This window comes from Paramisgurnus dabryanus, chromosome 24, assembly GCF_030506205.2.
Source record: "Paramisgurnus dabryanus chromosome 24, PD_genome_1.1, whole genome shotgun sequence".
Classification (NCBI taxonomy): Eukaryota; Metazoa; Chordata; class Actinopteri; order Cypriniformes; family Cobitidae; genus Paramisgurnus; species Paramisgurnus dabryanus.
The window spans coordinates 10520017-10544167 of NC_133360.1; the positions used below are offsets into that span (position 1 = coordinate 10520017).

Sequence of the window (24151 nt, forward strand, 5' to 3'; positions counted from 1 at the left end):
ATAAGAGAAATGTGAAGACTTAATAATAATTGTATATTTTTTTATTAAACATGACAGAACCTTGATTTATGGTTATAAGACCTTTTTTTGCAACTAAATCAAGACATTACATGCACAGTTGTCAGCTAAGCAACTTCTTATAAGAAAAATGTAAAGAGTTAATAATAATTGTATATTTTTAAATAAAAATGACTGAACCAGGATTCACCTTTACAAGACCTTTTTTGCAACCAAATTTAGACATTACATGCACAGTTGCCAGCTACTGTAAGCAACTTCTAATAAGAGAAATGTGAAGACTTACTAATAATTGTATATATATATTTTTTACTAAACATGACTGAACCACGATTTATGGTTATAAGACCTTTTTTGCAACCAAATTTAGATGTTACATGCACAGTTGTCAGCTAAGCAACTTCTAATAAGAGAAATGTGAAGACTTACTAATAATTGTATATATATATTTTTTACTAAACATGACTGAACCAAGATTTATGGTTATAAGACCTTTTTTGCAACCAAATCAAGACATTACACGCACAGTTGTCAGCTAAGCAACTTCTAATAAGAAAAATGTACAGAGTTAATAATAATTGTATATTTCTAAATAAAAATGACTGAACCAGGATTTACCTTTACAAGACCTTTTTGCAACCAAATTTAGACATTGCATGCACAGTTGTCAGCTAAGCAACGTCTAATAAGAAAAATGTGAAGACTTAATAATAATTGTATTTTTTTTTCTAAACATGACAGAACCACGATTTATGGTTATAAGACCTTTTTTGCAACCAAATTTAGACGTTAGAGTTAATAATAATTTAATATTTTTGATTCAAAACATGAGTGAACTGCGATTTACAGGCATCAGACATTTTATAATAATAATAATAATAATAATAATAATAAATTATATTAATATATTAATATTAATAATAATAAATATAATTTATTTTATAAAGCAACTTTTAAAAGTAGCATCTCAAAGTGCTTTACATAAAAATATGTCATTAAAAGATACACATAACATTGCAGGCAGTAAAAAATAAAAACAATAAAATAAAAAGCCAATATAATAACAAACAAATAATCACATGAATCACATAAAAGCTACCCTTAAAAAAGTAAGTATTAAGGGACGATTTAAAACACTAAGGGATTCTGCACTCCTAATCTCAGAGGGCAAGGAATTTCACAATTTAGGAGCCAAAGAAGAAAAAGTCTGATAGCTTTTAGCCGTGTTGTTTGGACACTTGTTGGGGCTTAAAAGCTCACACAAATATTGAGGGGCCATGAGAATGGAGCATGAGAATTTTAAAATCAATTCAAAAACTGACAGGAAGTCAGTGCAATTTTTCAATGACAGGTGTGACGTTACATGCAAAGTTCTTAGCCAAGCAACTTCTGAGAAAAGAAATGTGAAGCCCGCAGATGGCGGCGAGTGGTTGAAATCACACTGAACAACGTAAATTTGCTCTCACATCCCATGCATAATAGACTTTGATGTTTGCCATTTGTTGGTCGGAAACCGATATACAATAATACAAGTGTCACCTGGTACTCTCAAGAAAAGGTCTGCTGAAAAGTCAGGGCCTGTCTCTCTGTTTCTGAGTGCTGTTGAGAGGTAGAACGTGTCCTGCCTCAGCGGGCTCTTAAAATAAGGGCCACTCGACCCCTCTCTGCACTGCCACTTACTGCCCTCTCCATTATCATCATCAATTGATGCAGGCTCCATCGCAAATGGTTCCTCAGAAAATGAAGAAAATACTTTCTGACACTTCTGCGGCATGAGCGCGTGTCTTCATTGAGATCAGATCGATTTGCCCATTGACTCTCTCACAGGGGGGTTTGTAAGGGTTTGCACAGAAATTCGAGGCAAGGCGGCTGTCGCGTCCCGAGAGATGCTTGACCGCATGAATCGTGGCATTGCTAAGGTGCTTTCAATACACCTGATAAATATATCAGGCTTCTCTAAAAGTACATGGAGTGCAAACACACCAACATTCAGCCAAACACACTGCAAAAAATGATTTTCATGAAAAAAATTCTTAGTATTTTTTCTTGTTGTAAGTAAAACTATCTAAAAAAATTCTTAAATTAAGATGCTTTTTCTTGATGACGAGCAAAATGACCCAAGTAAAAAGGTCTGGTTTTTAGACCAAAAATATCAAATTTAAGTGATTTTGTGCATAAAACAAGCAAAAAAATCTGCCAATGGGGTAGGCAAAAAAATCATGAAAATATTTCTTAAACTCTAAATTCAAGAAAAATTTGCTTACCCCATTGGCAGATTTTTTTGCTTGTGTTGTCCACAAAATCAGTTAAATTTGATATTTTTGGTCTAAAAACTAGACTTATTTTCTTGGGTCGTTTTGCTCATCAAGAAAAAAGCATCTTCATTTAAGAATATTTAGATAATTTTACTGAAAACAAGACTTTTATTTTTGAAAATTATTTTTCTTGAAAATCATTTTTTGCAGTGCAACCTCTAATGACAAAAATGTGCACCGCAAATGATTTTCTTATTATTTTTGTCTAGTTTGAAGTATTAATATCTAAAAATTATTACATCAAATGACATTAGATATAAAAATGTGTTTTAGTTTTTATACAAAAAATATAAAATTTAAGTGAATTTGTGCATAAAACATGTAAAAAAAAAACTGCAAATGGGGTAAGCAAATTTTTCTTGAAATTTTCTTCAATTAAGTGTTTAAGAAAAAAGTTCAAGATTTTTGCTTACCCCATTGGCAGTTTTTTTTAGACTTATTAGGTCATTTTGTTTATCAAGAAAATGCGTCTTGATTTTAAAATTTATAAATAATTGTACTACAACAAGACAAAATTACTAAGTAAGAAAGTAATTTTTTCCATTGTGAAGACTTCATAATTTCATATTTTTTTTAACGAAACATGAATGAACTACAATTTACGCTTATAAGACATTTTTTGCAACCAATTTTAGATGTTACACTGCAAAAAATTATTTTTTTTCTCAAGATTTTTTTCTCATCCCATTGGCAGATATTTTTGCTTGTTTTAAGCACAAATTCACTTACACTGAAAAAAAAATTAACTGAGTTTTTAGCATTTTTTTAAGGTAAGTGGTTGCAATCAATTTATTTAAGCTACATTCAAACAAAAAAGATTAGTAAAGTAAAATAAAATAAAACTTTTGTTTAAATGAAGCTTAAATAAATTGATTGCAACCACTTAACTTAAAAAAATTATTAAATTCAATGAATCATTTTTTTCAGTGTATATTGTATATTTATTTTCTTAGGTTATTTTGCTCTTTAAAAAATGCATCTTAATTTAAGAATTTTTAGGTATTTCTACTGAAAACAAGACAAAGATACTAAGAAAGAAAGTCATTTTTTTTGCAGTGTAATCATTTTAATAAAGAAGAATTAAAACATTGACCTTAAAACAAGAAAACATGGAGTTGTAGAGCATTGTGTTGGCAGTACAAATGGTCATGGATTCAAACCCTGCACTGCAAGTTGCTCCCGTAAAAGCATCTGCCGTAATGCATAAATGTAAAAGTGAAGCAGGTCTCCTAAATGTGGTAAATTTTCACTAAATTGGTAATTCCCCCTGAACCTTTATACACACCTGTCATTTTTCGTTTCGCTGGTTGTAAACAGCACAATTTCCAACCTCTTTTTACAAATCTTTGCCCTGTGACCTATGGGAGCTGCGTTACTCTGAGATCTGTCCAAAAGTAAGATGAATATAAGTGCATGTTTGCATCCAGCTGCTGTTATGGGCACACAGATCAGGCGGTGAGCAGATGGCAGAAAATGAGTTTGCAGATCATCTTCTCCGGTTTGTTTGGTCTGCTGAATGTCCACAGGCCACAGGTGGACATTTAGACTTATGGGGCCGAAAGAAAACAGATCATAAAACCAACAAAAATCCTATGGGAGGCGCAATATAGATTATGTTTGTACACTCTTATTTGTACAGGGAGAAAGCAAATAGTTTGACAAAGAAAAAACTATTGGAACACCGAGTAATATTATTATCAATATATCAATATCAAATTTAAATGATTTTGTGCATATCATTATTTATAATTCATTGAATTTAATCAATATACACTGAAAAAAATTATTCATTAAATTTTATAATTTTTTTAAGGTAAGTGGTCGCAATCAATTTATTTAAGATACATTTATACAAAAAGATTAGTAAAGTAAAATAAAAGAAAACTTTTGTTTAAATGTAGCTTAAATAAATTGATTGCAACCACTTACCTTAAAAAAGTTATAAAATGTAATGAATAATTTTTTTCAGTGTATATTGTTGTCTAAAACGAGATTTATTTTCTTAGGTCATTTTGCTCTTTAAAAAAAATGATTTTGTGCATAAAACAAGCAAAAAAAATCTGCCAGTGGGATAAGCACATTTTTTTGTTCTGAAAATTTTAATTGTTATTGTTGGATAATATAAAAATTATATTATATGGACAAACTTAGATTAAAGTTGTTGTTGTTTTAAAAATAAAATAAATGTGTTTATTTATTTTACCACAAAAATTTGGCAACTTAAAATAAAGCACTGAAATGATGGTTATAAATGGTATAGATATATAAAGCAAACTAATATAAACATTGGATTTATATAATACAGCAGTCTTTTGTTTACTTCAAAACAAATATTCAGTGCATTGACATGGGATTGACACATGAGATACTTACACATATAGGCCTATTTAATACTGTATCAAGCTAATACTCTTAATGTGCAATGTGTAGACAGAAGTTACACTTGGAGATTAGAAATACTGTGAAAATATTGTATCATTTACAATAATGGCTCAGTTCAACTTAAGGTTTCTTGAGGTTCCCTATACCCAAGAAGACTTTCGGCACATCCTTATTTCACTATCAGCAGCAGATATTGATATCCTAAACAGAATGGTTCAGTCCATAGTCCTTTACCTCGAAGAAGTATAAACTTCAGGTATATTTAATCTGTGCATGTGCACTTTTATGAGTCAGCTTTGCTCTGAAGTCATGTATCTTCAAAAGCCGAAGTCTTTAAAAATTCACAAAGATCTGCTCAAGATCTGAGATGGGTGGATGAGATTTTACTGAATGTGCAAAATCGTGGGAGGCAAACATTATCATTCGGCTTCACTTTCCACGAAAACAGGAATATCTTCACAAAATGACATGACTGCAGTCCATTCAGACCACTGCATCATGGGAGAACCTTTTGATTCCACGCCAGGGCGCTTTTAAGAGCAACCGGACACCAATTTGTTGTTGGGTACAAAAGACAGTGGACTGTTCTGAACCTGAAAAAATAAAACAAAAACAATATTAGCAAAAAATGATACATTATATTATATAAAAATTGAGGAGACATGTTATCAGGATATGAAAGTAAAGTTCTTTAGCCTGTGGAAAACATGCAGACAATTTTACTTAGATTAAACAGATTGTAAGGAAGCGATGTTTGCTCATAAATGTGTGGATTTGTGCTGATAACAGAAAAGGCTGGATTGGTAAAGCTGACTTGCGCATAAAGATGTGCAAGAGGATAAAAACCCGATTTGCGATCCTGGGCCACAAAACCAATCATAAGGGTCAATTTTTTCTAAAAGAGATTTATACATCATCTGAAAGTTGAATAAATAAGCTTTCCGTTGACATATGGTTTGTTAGGATTGGACAATATTTAAACTATTTGAAAATCTGGAATCTAAGGGGGCATTTTGCGAAAATTGCCTTTAAAGTTGCTTTGTAAAAATGTACAAAATAACTTAATGGAACATGATCTTTACTTAAAGGTATGTTCATTTTCCAGCTCCCCTAGAGTTAAACATTTGTTTTTTACCGTTTTGAATCCATTCAGCCGATCTCTGGGTCTGGCGCTAGCACTTTTAGTATAGCTTAGCATAATCCATTGAATCTGATTAGACCATTAGCATTATGCTAAAAAATAATCAAAGAGTTTAAATATTTTTCCTATTTTAAACTTGACTCTTCTGTAGTTACATCGTGTACGAAGACTGACGGAAAATTAGAAAAGGCATTTTTATAGGCAGATATGGCTAGGAACTATACTCTCATTCTGGCGTAATAATCAAGGACTTTGCTGCTGTAACATGGCTGCAGGAGGTGCAATGATATTACGCAGTGCCCGCAAATAGTCCCCTGCTATTGAAAGTAACCAAGGGGACTATTTTCGGGCAGTGCATAATATCACTACGCCTGCTGCAGCCATGTTACAGCAGCAAAGTCATTGATTATTACGCCAGAATGAGAGTATAGTTCCTAGCCATATCGGCCTTGAAAATAGCAAATTTAAATTTTCCGTCGGTCTTAGTACACAATGTAACTACAGAAGAGTCAAGTTTTAAATAGGAAAAATATCCAAACTCTTTGATAATTTTTTGGCGTGATGCTAATGGTTTAATCAGATTCAATGGATTATGCTAAGCTATGCTAAAAGTGGTACCGCCAGACCTGAAGATCAGCTGAATGGATTCCAAAACGGTAAGAATCAAATGTTTAACTCTACGGGAGCTGAAAAATGAACATATTTTCAAAAAAAGTGGAGTGTCCTTTTAATATCCTAATGATTTTTGGCAACAAAAAAAAAAGATAATTTTGACCAATACAATGTATTGTTGGCTATTGCTACAAATATACCTGTTCGACTTATGATGGTTTTGTGCATGGTCCAAGGTCACATCAGCATAAACTGAGATATTACAAAAACATTTCTACTGTACATTTGTTTAGTTCTTAAATTAGTTTAAGTGGCAAAATTTAGCTTTCTCTCAAGTTTTTTCTTTAAAATGTTTACTTTCATTTGTTAGTAACATTTATCAGTAAATAAGAGAATGCATACAGTATGTGGATATGTGAATGTGTGACCAACCTGGACGGATCTTCATCTTTGGTAAATACTCCTCTGAGTTCAACGCTGTTCATTTTATTTTCAAACCATCCGTAACTTAAAGTGACCTTCAGTGGTGGAAGAAAATAAGATGAGAAAGAATGTCTAATGTAATGCAGCATAATAAATTATAACTTGTTTTAGGGTACATACAGAATACATTATGCACTAACAACAGAAAATATTTTCTTCGTGTTTAAGTGTTTCGCATACAGACGCCATGTTGTCAAACTATCCTTGTTCACACGATTCCAGGAATAATTTAAAAATACTGTATTTTGCATGCCAGGCCACTAGTTGGCGATGTCCGAACAAGTAATATGCATATCATCACAGTTTTCATATATTCCGTTTTTTTTTGTAGATTACACTGAGACACAATGTTTTTTGGTCTGGTATGCATAAGTGGCTTAACTCTTTCGCCGCCATTGACGAGATATCTCGTCAATCAAGAGAAAACGCTTCCCTGCCAATGACGAGATTTTCCGTCTTTCCGCAATACCTTCCGCAACTTTTTAAACCCGGAAGTAATGCCCTATGGCAACCGGCTGCATGTCCGTGTCTGTTTTAAAGATCGCTCTGAATGGGATCTCTATGAAAAGTCCGTCACAAAAATGGAATTATCTCTGCTTTTTGCTCAAAATATGGTGTTTTTGCAGAAACCTACCCATATTCAAAAGCTGATTACAAAAGAACTACTGAAGGTAGGATGAAACAGTTTTTTTTGTTTGAAAGCAGAGGGTCTGTTCTTTCATTTGGTATATTGTATGTTTATATATTTAAAGAAGAACATTTTCTGGAAGGCATTCAACTTTGGTGAAAATCATGAAAAACACTGGCGCTGGCTGGCAACTTTTTTTAAAAAACGCTGGCGGTGAAAGAGTTAAAGATACAATTGTATCTAGCCTGTTTGTAATCTAAAATTTTATATAATGTTGAGGAATTACAGAAATGATTTAGAAACGCACAACAGCAACTACATATAGAAAACACCAACAAAAAAACGCTTTTTTATACCATCGCTTTGGCGCCCCCATAGTGCTGCGCCCCATGGGCCGCATATAGTGCATACCCACTTTTTGCGCCACTGCATTCACAAATGTAAATATTTGAAAATAAACCATTGTTTCTGTTTTTCAAAAAGAATTTTGGATTAACTGTAAATTTTTAAATAGAGTAAAATTGTAAAGTGGAACTAGGTTATTTAACCTGTTGAAGGACTTTAACTCTTTCACCGCCAGCATTTTTTAAAAAAGTTGCCAGCCAGCGCCAGCGTTTTTCATGATTTTCACCAAAGTTTAATGCCTTCCAGAAAATGTTCTTCTTTAAATATATAAACATACAATATACCAAATGAAAGAACAGACCCTCTGCTTTCAAACAAAAAAAACCGTTTCATCCTACCTTTAGTGGTTCTTTTGCAATCAGCTTTTGAATATGGGTAGGTTTTTGCAAAAACACCATATTTTGAGCAAAAAGCAGAGATAATTCCATTTTTATGACGGACTTTTCATAGAGATCCCATTCAGAGCGATCTATAAAACAGACACGGACATGCAGCCGCTTGCCATAGGGCAATACTTCCGGGTTTAAAAATTTGCGGAAGGGCGCCACCTGGTGTATAATAGCGGTATTGTGGAAAGACGGAAAATCTCGTCATTGGCGGGGAAAGAGTTAAACTTTTAGAAGACCCTTATGTCTAAGTTGATTATATAAACTTATGTATATTTTATTTTATTTTGTTTTGTTTTATTTTATTTTATTTTATTTTATTTTATTTTATTTTATTTTATTTTATTTTATTTTATTTTTTATTTTTTATTTTATTTTGTATGTTAATGCAGAATAAAAAATAAAAAGTTTATACTGATTTATACTGACTTTATGTGTTGCTATAGGGCTGCGGTCCATCTTTAACGTAATATAATCTTTCTTTTGAGATCCATGAAATTCTGAGTTATGATTCATGTCTTCGACAAAATATGCATCAGGTTAAAAACTCGAGTTGCGCAATAGAAACAGTGATGCTTGCCTCGGCAAGCACCAATTATAAACTAGGACAAGCACCTCACCTGTTTTGGGATTTCACTGGCGGCAAGCAGAAGAAGGTTTTCCAGGTGAGAGTGAAACATGTTGCTGTGGACCATAGAGATACCAAGACGTTTTTCAACTATAAAGCCCACTGTACAATCATCAGGCAGCATTATAAGTGCAGAGGTCTGCTCGAACCTAGGACCACTTAAAGACAGAAACACACATTAGATTCAAATAAAGATACAAAAGCTGTCACTGGGGCCGTACCCTTTAAAAAAGGTCCTAATATGTACAATTTAGGTACTTTAAAGTACCTTTGAATTACTAATATGCATAAGATTTTCAAGATCAAACACAAAAACACAGCACATGCCAAATAAGCCTCACCTTGCCCAGGGTGCCATCCTCTCAGCCAACTTTCTGCTCAGACAAAACCCCGCCCCTCCTGTACCGAACCAGAAATGGACTTCCCTCTGAAACAGTTTAAAAGTCAACCAATCAATCTGACCTTGTTTATTTCATTGTACAATATGTCAAATTTAGTAAGTCATATTTCTATTAGATTGAAGAATCGAGCCCCTAAATTGATGCTAAAATGATGAGCTCTTGTGTTGCAGTCGGTCAGCATGTGATAGTTATGCATTAGTACGTGTGTAGGCACGCTGGGTTGTGAGTTCGAGCCTCACCTTATGCAGGTATTTGAAAACTAGACCTCACATTATTTCTTTACAAAACATTGTGTAAGTTTCTAGATACGGTTATCATCACTGACTAATGACAATAGAGCTCACCAACGCACACCAATAACTTTCTTCATTTTTGGATGAACTATCCATCTTAGTCTCATTTGGCATGCATTGTCAATGCACATTATTCTGTAGAAAGACATCAAGCCCAAAGTAATATCCATTGATGTGTGTGTGAGCGATCAAAGGACAAAAACACTTTGTATGTTAATCTGCTAAAGATACGTTAAGGTATCAGATAGACATTAACCGGAATCGACTCCCGGTTTTTATCTCCCAGCTGCACATTAAAACAGCTGATAGAATTTTCCAGATCAATGAGCAATAAAGTTGTAATCACTGATTGATCCCCGGGGTTCATTGCAGAGGAATACTGGTGAAGATTGATGCCGTAAAAGGAGGAATAAAAAATTACGAGTGGAAAGTGACACAAACTATCTGTCTCCTATAAAATCAATCGTTGTTCATATGTTATCAATAATCGTTTAGAGGTGCTTGCAAAATGATCTATGTACTGGGATACTGACCGTCTTATTCCCTTCCAGGAGCTCCTGCGCTTTCATCGGTCGATCCAGGCTCGGCTTGCCCACATAGATGTCGCTTTCTTCAGGGAAGGCCGAGAGGAGGGACAAGAGAGCGCCAGGATTCAGATAATTGTCATCATCCACATGACACAACCACCTGTGAAAAAGAGAGCATGAAATAAAGGTTAAAGTCAATTCTTACATTTTCTGACTGTGCAAGACTTTTCTAAAGAAAATTGGGTTTTAAAGGTGCATTCTGTAATTTTTAGAAGGATCTGTTGATAGAAATGCAATATAATAGACAGTGCAAAATGAACTGTATTGTTTTTATTAATGTAGATTTAGCCGTTTTATCTGCATGCACCGCAGGTCTCCTTGCATGGAAGTCACCGGCATTTTTCTACAGTAGCCCTTAATGGACAAACTATTATACAGAGCGTGTTTCGTCCCTACACTGCAAAAAAAATATTTTCAAGAAAAAAAATCTTAGTATTTTTGTCTTGTTTTCAGTCAAAATATCTAAAAATTCTTAAACGAAGATGCTTTTTCTTGATGAGCAAAACGACCCAAGAAAATAATTCTAGTTTTTAGACCAAAAATATCAAATTTAAAGGAGTAGTCCACTTTATACATGGGGTCCATAGATAAAATACATAAAAATACTATGGTAAGTCAATGGGCCCCATCTTTAAAGTGGACTACTCCTTTAAGTGATTTTGTGCATAAAACAAGCAAAAAAAATCTGCCAATGGGGTAAGCAAATTTTTCTAGAATTTAGTGTTTAAGAAACATTTTCAAGATTTTTTTGCTTACCCCATTGGCAGATTTCTTTGCTTGTTTTATGCACAAAATCACTATTTTTGCTCTAAAAACTAGACTTATTTTCTTGGGTCGTTTTGCTCATCAAGAAAAAGCATCTTAATTTAAGAATTTTTTGGATATTTTTACTGAAAACAAGACAAAAATACTAAGATTTTTTTCTTGAAAATTATTCATTGTCTCTTGAAAAAGAAAACTTTTTTTTATGCCTCCCCTTTTGCGAAGACGATATTGTTTAGTATTGGTTAATATTTAAATAGAATTGGCTGTAAACCAGGTCGACTAAGTTGATATTGCCTTATCTCTCTGTCTCTCTTTGTACTTGTATAATAAAAACAATTCTATAAAAAAAAAATAAAAAAAATAAAAAAAAAACTTTTTCTTAAACACCTAATTGAAGAAAAAAAATTCTCACCCCAATGGCAGATATTTTTGCTTATTTCAAAAACAAATTCACTTTATTTTTATATTTTCCATCTAAAAACTAGAATTATTTTCTTAGGTCATTTTGCATCTTGCTTTAAGAATTTTTTATATTTCTACTGAAAACAAGACAAAAATATTGAGTAAGAAAGTCATTTTGTCCAGTGTTTAAAGTTTCACCAAAATTAAAAAATGCTCTCCATTTCTGAAACTTTTTGAGGTTATGTAACACAAAATGCACCGTGTGCTTCATGTTGTCTTTATAAAATTGATAAAAAAAGTTAAACAAAAAACTAGGGATCATAAATTATTTTAATTTGTATTAATTTTGTGTGTTTTACTTTTTTTTCTAATTGAAACCATGAAACCAAAATTTAAGTTGTCCTTCAATATGAATAATGAGTATGAATATATGTTTATAAACTAGTGTATCTCAAAACAAAAATCACCTTATTTACCCATAGACTGTAAAAAAGATGAACGACGCGACGTCGCTTCCTTACATTATAATGAATTTTTTTTCTTTCTGTTGTTGTGCAAGTATTTTTTATATTGTTACAAATGGGAACATGATACAATTTTGGAAGTCCTTTAAAACTGTTGAATAAAAAAAGTAATGAATTGAAGCCAAAAATGGCCCAACATGAGCACTGCCAGGGACGTCGTTAGGCCTATTTTAGGGGGGCTGAAGCTACCCCAAAATGTTCCTAAGCCCCCCTAAATGACAGGGCTCTCAAGTGTCACGCATTGAGCGTGACAGTCACTCATTTCGGTCTTTTGTCACGCACTCCCGCCACACATTGTATTTCTCACGCAGAAAACTATTTATAATATATTTAATATATGCCGCAGGCCCGCAGCGCACAAAAGTTATCTGGTCGCGCCGCTCTCACTATGGAAACCGGCAGGAATCAAGCGCGTATCCCCTAGAGCCTGCCACTTATCAGCCAATCAAAAAAAAAGAAATAGGCTGCCACTTATCAGCCAATCAAAAAAAAAGAAATAGGCTACACAATAGCCAATCAGAAAATAGCACTATTGTATCTGGGTAAGATTTAACGCAACAACCAATGAAAGGCGTCATGCTGCGTCAAGTTTCGTCTCCTCCCCTGATCTGAGTCAGCAGCATGGATTTAGCGCGTTTATCAATCCGCAGGGGGCCGAGCAGAGCGAACATCAGTAGTACAAGGTGTGTGCAGGGCGGACTGGCCATGTTGACCTGGCGGCTGTTCTGACCCGCCGTGCAGTCGTCTCAGGTTGACATGTGAAAGAGAGAGAGAGACAGACGCAGCGAGATGCTGCAAAATCAATCACAGAAATATTCTCCAGGAAGGGAGCAGGTCAGTCACCAGTAAAAGCACGCGTCTATATATTGCTTATTAACGTAACAGGTTTTAAAGTCATGTGCTGGCGTGATGCATTGCATTATGTACAGTTGTTGTACTGAACGCATCAGGCAGATCATTTCATGCAGCGAAACACCAGGTGATTGTGAAGTGTATCCTTTTATAAAACTAGTTTTTTTTGTGGAAAAACTGGATCAAACGTGCAAATTGAGCTTTTAATGGGCATTTCACCTTATATTTGCAGTAAAATAGCTTTTTTAAAATCTAATAATATAATTAAATTATAGCTTATTAAATATGTTTGTTTCATTTCATTTAAAATATTAATATTTTAACATTTGAACTCCTTCCTTTTAAAAAGTGTAAGGCACCTGTGTATTTGTCTTTGGTATGGTAGTATAATGTGTATTCCTAGTAAGTTTTTGAGGGTTCAACATGGTATTTTTAATATTAGCTTGGCTTGGTTTACCTATCTTAACATTTTAAACAATACTAAAACGTATCAACAAGTAAAGTAAAATAAAACAACAAGTAAAAGAAAAACGTTTTGATTAAACTATATCAGAAAGTAGTAAGTACCCATCCAGATTGTTTTATCCATTGTGGTAGCCCTTGCTTATAAAAAGGTTGGAGACCCCTGACCTACAGTATAGACATAGGGGCTGTTTCCCAAACAGGGCTTAAGTCTTATTCAAGACTAAAATGCCTGTTTGAGTTTTAGTTCTTAACTAAAAGTAGCTTGCACTAACATATCTTAAAATACATCAGTCACGTTGTTTTGTCTCAAGATGCACACCTGTAATATTTTTGTGCTTGTAAAAACTACATAAACATCCTAATATAACTAAGGCCTTGTCCTGGCTTAATCTAAACCCTGTCCTGAAAACCACATCATAATGCATCTTGACAACTCAGTATTAAGGTAGATCACTTGTTGGTCATTCCCCTTTTCTAAATTTTAGATCTGTATAATTTCCAGATTAACACAGTGGCTATCAACTAATAATATTAACCTATAAGATTAGCAAATCCGGTTTATGTTTACATTTATGTGAACACACACATTTATCTTATTTTCTGGTTAAAAGTTTATTTTGTCAAAAAAAATCCTTGGCTAAGGTTTCTATGTGAGCATAGAAATGCAAACAGTAAAATGATGTGTTTGTACTGGAAATGTGTACGTGTATTTACACAGTGAATAATGAATCAGGAAGTCTTCATTGTAAAAAAATCTCCATTCCCAAATGAACATTTTCTAGTCCCATATATGACACACAGGGAATACAATGGAATAGTGGATTGCAATAAGGTTAGTAGTATACAACCTAATAGTTAAATAATATTTGGGGTGGTGGGGGGGGGGGGTATTTGGAGGGGTGTCACTCTTGCCTGTCTTCAAAACTTGAGAGCCCTGGTCAATAGCTTACCTGGTAAAGTATGCAGTGATGCCAATTTTTTTCTATTTCTTGTACTGCTTTTTCTCATTTGTTTAACTTACCAACTTTTTAGCTGTCTGACCTCTGTTTATGGACATTTTGGATGTTTCATGTGACCAATTTGCAGATAGCATTTAAGTCATTGCTTATAGAATAACTAATCAGGAGCAAAGTCTGGCCTAAATTCCCCCATGCAGCTTTGATGTGTCTAAAAGCTAACATTACAGTAACTTTTATTTAACAGAGTAGAAATGGAAGAGGAGGATATGTCTGTCATGTTTTACTTGTTAACATCTTGGTTTCTTGACTGGTTGTTGACATAATTGTAACTCAGATGTGAGTGCAAAAATTTTGCAAACACAAGTTACAAATACTCTGTGGGCTGAGCCCCCCCTGTCTTCCAATCCTAGTGACGTCCCTGAGCACTGCCATACCGTAAAAACGTCAATTTGTAGCCAGAGCATGCGCAGAAGGAATCGTCCATGGAGCCAGAGGCGAAGCTGCAGTATCAAACTTCTACCCAAATGCTTGTGCGCCCAATTCAACCATGCCAATCAAAACAACATGCCCCTTTTCTATCAAATTACTAGCTAAAATTTAACTGATCACAAAAATGAACAATTGAACATATATTAGCGTGATAACAACTACCTTAAAAGACCAAAAGTCAGAAAAAAAATGCAGAAAATTTTAGAGGTGTAAATAAGCCGGTGTAAAGCCGAGTCCCGTTCGTCTGCATGGAGAGGGCGGGGTTTATGACTTGTACTGCAGCCAGCCACCAGGGGGCGATCAAAGAGCCAGCGGCTTCACTTTACAAGGTGTATGAGCCACACCCCTAAGCAAGGGGAGGAGCCAGACAATATGCCCCGCCTTAACTTCTTGCTTCTGTTAAAACTATGCCAGTTGTGCATTTAAAGCCAGTTCAGTGGATCTGTTTAAAGTCATTTTTTAGACAGCGTGTCATAAAAAATAAATAACGCAAATTGTCTATTATGTATGTCTATTAAAAGTTTATAGACAATAAATAACCTGAGAAGATGAATTGTACAATAAGGTCACATCACAATTATACCAGAGAGTAAACAATGAAGACTCACTTTTTGCTGGAGGCCATAAAGTGGTCGTATTCAGCGGCCATCTTGCAGGAGAGAGCTTGGTGAGTGTGTTCTGGCGGGCAGTTGGTGACGATTACGTTGAATCCTGCAAGTACAGATGCACGTGAAAAGCGATTGGTCCAACAATTTATAACCTACCAGACAAAACACTGCAGAGAAGAAATACAGCTACATGTTTACCTTCAGCGGAAATGTCGTCATCTGAGCTATCCGTAAAAATGTACGTCTGTAAAAGAATAAACACACATTTACAAAGTTTAAAAATCATATCATATAACAAGCTCAACTATTTTACAAGATTTACAATAATTTGTATAAATTCGTACTATATCATTTGTCTGATTTTGTATTCGTGCATATTCGTGCATATTTTACGATTCGTAAGAATTCGTATAACGAAACCCCACCTTTAAAGCAACACTATGTAGTTTTTTTACCTTTAAATAAAGTCTCTAAAATTATTTCAGTGATAGAACAACTTTTAACTGGACAAATTGTACTGTTGCTGCAACCTGAGCAGCCTCCTAGCTGCTACAAGCACACTTTGAAAGTGGCGGTGGAGGGTAGGAAACACAGCCCCGCCCCTCCCCCTGCCTGCAGAAGAGTGTCTGATACCAGGCACTGTTGCGCTTTTCAACCACATGGGGGAGCTGTAAGTCATTTTTACATGGAAACTACATAGTGTTGCTTTAACTCCAAATTCACAGGGGCAAAAGCAAAGCGTACAAAAAAATGTATTTGATCGTATGAATTAATACGAATTAGCCAACCTCGTAAAATACGTATTTATTACCATGAGATAGCATTGGTTTAGGGGTGGAGCTTTATATTTCTAATAATAATACGTATTTTTACGATTCACATCATATGAATTCATAGCAAAATAGTTACGAATTTCTGTCAGATCAGTCTGTTGCACAAACATTATCATGTCAAAAAAAAATCACATCATAAGATTTAGAAAGGGCGTCAAATGGAAATGTCAACGTACTTGTATGGTGCCAAAACCCCAGCATAACACCATAAGTGGACCTTAGAGTAATTTAAAAAAACATGAATGTGTATGACACAGCAATCTGAAGTCAATATAAATTAAACAGATGTATAAAGTGTGTACCAAGAGGCCAAATCTGCATTTTAATGATGAATCTGGGCATTAAGAGTCTGGTGGTCTTTTCTCTGGGTATTAGGATTGGCGAGATCCAAATCTCCCATCAGACAACAGCTGGCGCTCCGCGAGGCATCCAGGCATCTGCATTCCCAGTTTTCCCATTACACAGACCTCCGCTTTTTAATTACCAATGTTGTCCTAAGGTGGGACGCCACAACTGCTGTTCTGGATAGCGCTTGTGTTTGTGTGCTTAATGTTCGTGTTTCTGTAAATATAACTGGCATAGAAATGATAATGAGCTACTTTATGTTATTTATATTATGCTAGACTGACTATTCTCATACACAAATCTCCAGTTAAAAAGGCTTGCATCCAAAGTGAGCCAAATGAGCAAATCTTGCTGTGGAGGGTTTAGCTTCATAACAACGTCTAAGCACTTCAGACGGCTGTGATCGTAAGTCTGCCACAGGCCTTGAGCATAGCCGGCATAATCGGACTCACAGATCAATGGCGCGGTCATCAAAGCCAATGGCCCAAAGCCAGCCCACTCACATCCAGAGCTCATCGTAAATCATACAGGTGAATCTTTAGCTGTCGTTTCAGCCATACGGCTGAGCTCAAGTGAGGCGGACGATGACAAAACCTCATAAAGCACAGTTCGCAGAAACACGAAGAGCAAAACTGTCCATTAGCGCAAATAATGAAGTGAAACCTGGGGAGGACGCACGCACGTCCATTTTGTCGTCTCTACTTAGGTGGGAAGAAAATAGGCACGGAGGAGTGGTGCCAATCTGAAGAAAAGCGAAAACGAAAGACGTGTCACAATATGATGGACGATAAAAGCTTATAGAGGAGAGAACAAGGAAGTGCCACTAAACCACGTCATCGAAACTCTTATTATCGGACACTGAAAACATCTTAAAGTCACTAAAAGCCTAACAATTTCATGTTTAAGAATAAAACCAAACCTTTAAAAAAAACGTGCTTAACACAACAACGTCTTTCCGCCAAATCAAAGTCAAGGTACACGGAAGCCAAAGCTTTTGTTAGGATGTCCGGAGAGTGTGTTTTTGAGTATTTGACTTCTGTAAAAAATTAGGTGACGAGGTTGTTGTTTTACACCCCATTCCTGTTTCTTCAGGCCAGGACTTCCTCTCTGTCAGATAAGACTTCCGTTTTGTCATTGTTTCAAAATTCAGTCTGCGGCTGTTGCTTCCTCTTATTGGCATTGAGGCAAAGGGCACACACACATATACACACTTAAAAACATATCTGTACAGACAACATCCTGCCATACTAGAACATGCGTGCAAGATATACCCAACTTTATATTAGAGCTTTATATACTTGATGACATTACTATTATGATTGCTTATACTCACACTAAAGCTGGAGATTGTTTCGACCCATGGATTGGTTAAATATGGACAAACCCAACTGTTGGGTTTAATGAATCTATGTTGGGTTTTTATGGACATTGCATATGGTAATTTAAATTTAATGGAAGTCGCCGCCATGTTTCTACAGTAGCCCTAAAAGGACAAACTGCTCTATAGAGTGCATTTTGTCACTACGTTGTCTCAGACGACGACATGTTTGTCGTGTGGCGGCTACTGTAGTAGCTTCTTTATCCGTTTCGAAAGGGAGAGGTGAGCTGTGGGCTGAACCATTGGTTGCAATTCACAATCTTACTGCTAGATGCCGCCAAAAATCTACACACTGGACCTTTAAAACAACACAACATTTATTAAAATGAATGTTGCTGTTAAGGACATAAATCACACAGTAAGCTATAATTTAAGTTAAGCAAAACTTATATTAATCTGGCGAATGATGAAACCGGCAAAAATCTGTAGTCTTACTTTGAAGGAAGAACCTAATCCATAAGTGGACCTTAAAAATTGGGTTGGACTGGAAAATACACTCACCCAAGGGATTATTAGGAACACCTGTTCAATTTCTCATTAATGCAATGATGTAATGGTGTGGGGGGTGTTTTCTTGGCACACTTTAGGACCCTTAGTGCCAACTGGGCTTGTTTAAATGCCACAGCCTACCTGAGCATTGTTTCTGACCATGTCCATCTCTTTATCACCACCCTCTGACGGCTACTTCCAGCAGGATAATGCACCATGTCACAAAGCTCGAATCATTTCAAATTGTTTTCTTGAACATGACAATGAGTTCACTGTACTAAAATGGCCCCCACAGTCACCAGATCTCAACCCAATAGAGCATCTTTGGGATGTGGTGGAACGGGAGCTTCGTGCCCTGGGTGTGCATCCCACAAATCTCCATTAACTGCAAGATGCTATCCTATCAATATGGGCCAACATTTCTAAAGAATGCTTTCAGCATCTTGTTGAATTAATGCCATGTAGAATTAAGGCAGTTCTGAAGGCGAAAGGGGGTCAAATACAGTATTAGTAAGGTGTTCCTAATAATCCTTTAGGTGAGTGTATAACAACCATGCTAAAGACATAGATCACATTAGCATTACACGTCCTGTTGACAGTCACCATTTGCTCACATTCAAAACAGCGTGCTTTTTTAGACCTCAAAAGCAGAAGTAGGAAATTTTGGAAACTACACAAGAGTAAAAACTGACTTAACATCAAAGTCTTTGCATTTTGGACTTAAACTCAAAATGCTACTTGGTGATTGCGTTTGAATAATTTCCTCCACCTGTATACGTTCTCCTTGATCATACAATTATTTGGTTCAGCAATGCCGCTATTTCGCACTGGTCATGTTATGTCGAGTGATTGATGCTCGTTGAAAGTGTTACAACAACTCAAGTTGCATGCTGGGACTTTGCTTTGATAAGCCATTCAGAAATAATACTTGCCAAGTCCAGTTACTCACATATTCCCAAAGTACTTAGGAGCGGGTAGCAACTGACAAGTGAAGTGAACGTATCTGTCAGTATGTCGATATGGCTTTGTTCTGCTTTTTAAAAAGCATGTCACAGCAGGCCAGCGTCCATATTAGTTAAAGGAAAACACCACAATTTTTCAATATTTTACTATGTTGTTACCTCAACTTAGAGAAATGAATACATACCTATCTTTATTCAATGCGTGCACTTAATCTTTGTACAGTTCGTCGTGAATGTGTTAGCATTTAGCCTAGCCCCATTCATTCCTTAGGATCCAAACAGGGATGAATTTAGAAGCCACCTAACACTTCCATGTTTTCCCTATTGAAAAACTCTTACATGAGTAGTTACACGGGTAAGTACTATGGCACAAAATAAATAAATAATACAGATTAAAATGAGAACTATATTGTATGGTGGAAGTTTGCAGCACTTCGACCTTGGGTGCAGTAATATTATAGTTATAGTTCTCATTTTTATCCCCTAATATAATCGCCACGTTTTATTTTGTGCCACCATACTTACTCCTGTAACTGCTCATGTAACAGTCTTTAAATAAGGAAAACATGGAAGTGTTTGGTGGCTTCTAAATTCATCCCTGTTTGGATCCTAAGGAATGAATGGGGCTAGGCTAAATGCTAACACATTCATGACGCACTGTACAAAGATTAAGTGCACGCATTAAAAAAAGATAGATATGTATTCATTCATCTAAGTTGAGGTAAGAACATAGTGAAATATTGAAAAACGGTGGTGTTTTCCTTTAAATGTCAATATTAAAAATAAACATTTGTGCTGATTTAAAGGTGCATTGTGTAACTTATCAAAGGATCTCTTGACAGAAATGTTATATATTATACATAACTATATTATCACTGTAGTGTATAAAGACCTTACATAATGAACTGTATTGTTTTTATTGCCTTAGAATGAGCCGTTTTTATCTACATACACCACAGACCACCTTACTTATTCATTTACTTATTCATTTAGCTGACGCTTTTATCCAAAGCGACTTACAATTGCTATATATATGTCAGAGGTCGCACACCTCTGGAGCAACTATGGGTTTAGTGTCTTGCTCAGGGACACAATGGTGTGTCACAGTGGATTCGAACCGTGGTCTCTCACACCAAATGCGTGTCTCTTATCCACTGCGCCATTACCACCTTACATGGAAGTCGGCGTCATCTTTCTACAGTAGCCCTAAATGGACAAACTGTTTTATAGAGCGCGTTTCATCTCTACGTTGTCTCAGACGACAACATGTTTGTCCTGTGTCGGCTACCATAGCTTCTCTTTGCATTTCAAAGGGAGGGGTGAGCGGTGGACTGAGCCATGGTTGCAATTCACAATCTCACCACCAGATGCCGCTAAACAGACCTTTAAATAACAAAATATTTATAATAAACCATCTCAGCACAATTACATTAATTCCAATTTTGGGAATTGCTTAATTGAATAAAAATAATTTAGTGCTGTAATCTGGTCCTAAAAATATAATTTTTTCTTTAAATTGAATTTAATTTAATTACAGTACCTACGCTTAATCTGTCAAATTGTGTGCATTATTAGGCCTGCATGCTTATTAACATTAAAAATACTTCTGTTGAGGTTACAAGTTAAACTGTAAAAAGCTAAACCGTAGAAAACACAGGTCTTAGCTTATTTAAAACTGACTTTTGGTTGCTATTAGTGATCTTGTTTAAGTGTTTTCAAAGGTCACTGTTAGTTCTTGTGCCACAAACTGATCTCTACACCCGTGACATGGCTACTATTGCTGATTTAGAGAACTCAGACAGGAAGTACTCAATCTAAAAAAGACACACAGGCGAGATGAAACAGGAAACGGGGCAGATTGCTGCCTTTGAATATAGATGCACCCATTCGTGGCCGATCTTCGTGGCATGGTGCCAACATTCAGATCTCATTCAGGCTCATCCACATCTGTGATTATAAATGTATTTTATGTTTGATCATAGTTTTAATGCAGTAATTCGACAAAAGTGCCTTAATTTTTTTTTTTTTTTTGGGGGGGGCTGCCACTTACCACAGACACAGTCAAAACAAACCTGTCTGGTTTCGGGGACGTCTGAGTCTGAGGTTTTGCACCTGTACTTCTACCAGAACGTTTGCAAAGCAACGGCCTGTTGATGGCACAGGATGTGCAGTCGCCTACCAGCCAGCCAGCAGGCACAACGTGAACGCACATCCTGTGACATCAGCAGCAGATGTCTTTTTTTAACATGACATTTAGTCTTTCTTTAAACAATCATTAAAAGGACACATTTCCCTTATATTTAAAATAGTTCTTGACCTATATGATCTATACCTTAACAACATCATTCACATTGGTTAAAATCATTGTTAAGAAACACTCACTTGGTCTTTAGTCTGGGAGATCCAGGTCTCCAACAGCAGAGCAAGGCGACTTTTGTGGAACCTGCCTGTGGTTTTCACTGCAATGAAGATATCACTGAGCACCAGTGGTGACTTTGGCTTTGTCTCTACCCGGCTTTGTGCATCTGGCTTTTGGGTTTCTGTGGCAGCATCCCTGTGGTGATTTCTGTCTGTGGTCCTGGATGAAGTCTGCGCATGACTCCGTATCAGTCCGTGCGCAAGAAGCGCGCCGGGCTGCTGGTCACTCCGGGTGCGCAGTTGCAAATTCAACAAAACCAGAACGAAAAGAGTAAAAGCAACGACGGGCAGGGCACGAAACAGCTTTCTCAGGATCATCTTCGAGTCAGTTTTGGTCACATATTAAACAAAATGGGTTCAGATATGCGTTCATTTATAGTGCGCAAAACGGCATTACGCGAAAATCCGTGCATGTTTTTAAAACAAACTTAGATGTTTACTGGTATATTGTACACATTAATTGCCATTTATTACCAAGGTCCATCCATACTTAGTAATAAATCCAATCTAAATTAAGTTCCTGGATTTTTTAACTGTCCAACAAGAACCAAAACTATTGTGTTTTAAGAAATAAAGTGTATATGCGCAGGTATAAACCCATATAAAGTTGTATTATTGCAATATCATAATCCAGCGTGGATCCTACCTGATGCCCCATGCGATCTGTCAAAGCGGAGGATAGGGAACTGTCACTCATTCGCAAACTTTTTACGCCCCGCCCACTTTCCGCAGTGACGCTCCGATGTCTGATAAAAAAGCGCATGCACAGCTGCCATGTGCAAATTAAACCTAATTTCCTGTTTTCTTTAAAGCTAAAGTCGCTTATTGTCATTTCTCTAGAATTGGAAATGGATTTTAGTTTCCATATAATTCCCATTATAACCATTAAATCCATTAATGGTCTGCACTGGGTTACATTGGTTGGATGTTATCTGGTGGTTGGAAAACTATTACACAATTAATGTAATGGTTTGCAATGGTTTAACCTGATGGTTCATAGTAGTATTTGTAATGGAGGAAATTCACAATTGTTTTCTTCACAGGTTTTGGCCAAAATACCTCAGTGACCACAAACAGGCCTATTGTTAGCTACTGCATTAAAACCTTGTTAACTTGGTATCCGTCGCCACTGTCATAAAAATAATTGTTTTTTTTTAAATACTTTACAAAAAAATAATATGTTAATTTATTTTGAGCAATAATACAGTAAAAATGCAGAGATGTTGCATGTTTGGGTAAAATATGAACAGATCAAATCATTGGGTTTAAATCAACTTATGCTGGGTTGGTTGGATCAAACATTGATATTTGTTAACTATGGTAAACTGTTTTTAAAGACTAATGATGAATTAAAACCATATTCACAAACAAAAAACAGTTATTAAGTTGATAAATATTAAAAATTGTGTATTTTGTGTATTTTAAATGCTGGAACTGGTATCCTTTTTTTCACAATTTGTCTTAAACCTCAAATATATTAAATATATAACTATTTATATTTATATTATATTCACATTCTGGTGTCAGTACAGAGTAACTTTATCTTTTTACTTTCAGCAGAATGTTGACACTGCGCTTTTTGTTACAATGAATAAGGAAGGACAGCTGATGAAATAACGTGAGGAAATGAAAATGATGACAGCATTGTAATTTTTGGTCTCTTTTTAAATGCGTATTAAAAGAAAAAAGCCTACACTTTACCTTGGGTCAAAAGTAATGGGGAAAACACAATCAATCTCCACAGAAGACAATGCCTTTGTGTGTAATTTCTCAGCCTTCTCCTCTTTCATCCATTCATCCTTTACTGCCAGTAACCAGCTGCCTCCTTTTCTCTGCTTTCCCCTCCCTCTGCAGCCCCATGTGCGGGCGTCTGGTCTCTTGGAGATACCCAGGCACACCCTGGCCAGGAAAGGTCCGGGATCGGTTTTCGGCCTACTTGAAAAGGTCCTTTTAAAATGACAAATACATTGCTCCTCACTTTAAATAATGGCAGACCTTTTCAGACTGTTTATGTGGCGGCCTATCAGAAGGCCTTTGCATGGCTCTTAACTGTGAGACTCAGTGTCAAGCTGAATCTCTTAAGATTTTGGGCCTATTTTGGAGAGAAGCTGCAGTACATAAGGATGACCTGTAGATGTCAGCATCCGTTTATGGTATTTTACCAAACTGTTCAAATAAGATTTTACTAGATTGCTTTAATAAAATTGCATTTTAGAATAAAATATTCATAAGGGTTAAGGTTTTGATTTTATTATATTGAATTGAATTGTTTACTATATAATTGTACCATTTTGGGGCAAAAGGCACTTATTAAACCAATGCAGTCTGACCTCAATGAATAGATTTAAATTGAATAAATGCAAAAAAAATACTGTGTTTGTTA

At 35.7% G+C, this 24151-nt stretch overlaps 1 protein-coding gene across 1 annotated transcript; it reads right to left on the reverse strand.

The window, feature by feature from the left end:
* Positions 1-4310: 4310 nt before the first annotated feature.
* Positions 4311-22448, reverse strand: mfng (MFNG O-fucosylpeptide 3-beta-N-acetylglucosaminyltransferase). Its single transcript, XM_065244661.2, has 8 exons — positions 21733-22448; positions 15542-15587; positions 15344-15446; positions 10226-10379; positions 9340-9425; positions 8991-9156; positions 6901-6986; positions 4311-5308 (listed from the first exon to the last, which is right to left on the reverse strand). The coding sequence occupies exons 1-8, from the start codon at positions 22084-22086 to the stop codon at positions 5212-5214; spliced, it is 1092 nt and encodes a 363-aa protein (XP_065100733.1). The 5' UTR covers positions 22087-22448; the 3' UTR covers positions 4311-5211.
* Between the last annotated feature and the right edge of the window lie 1703 nt (positions 22449-24151).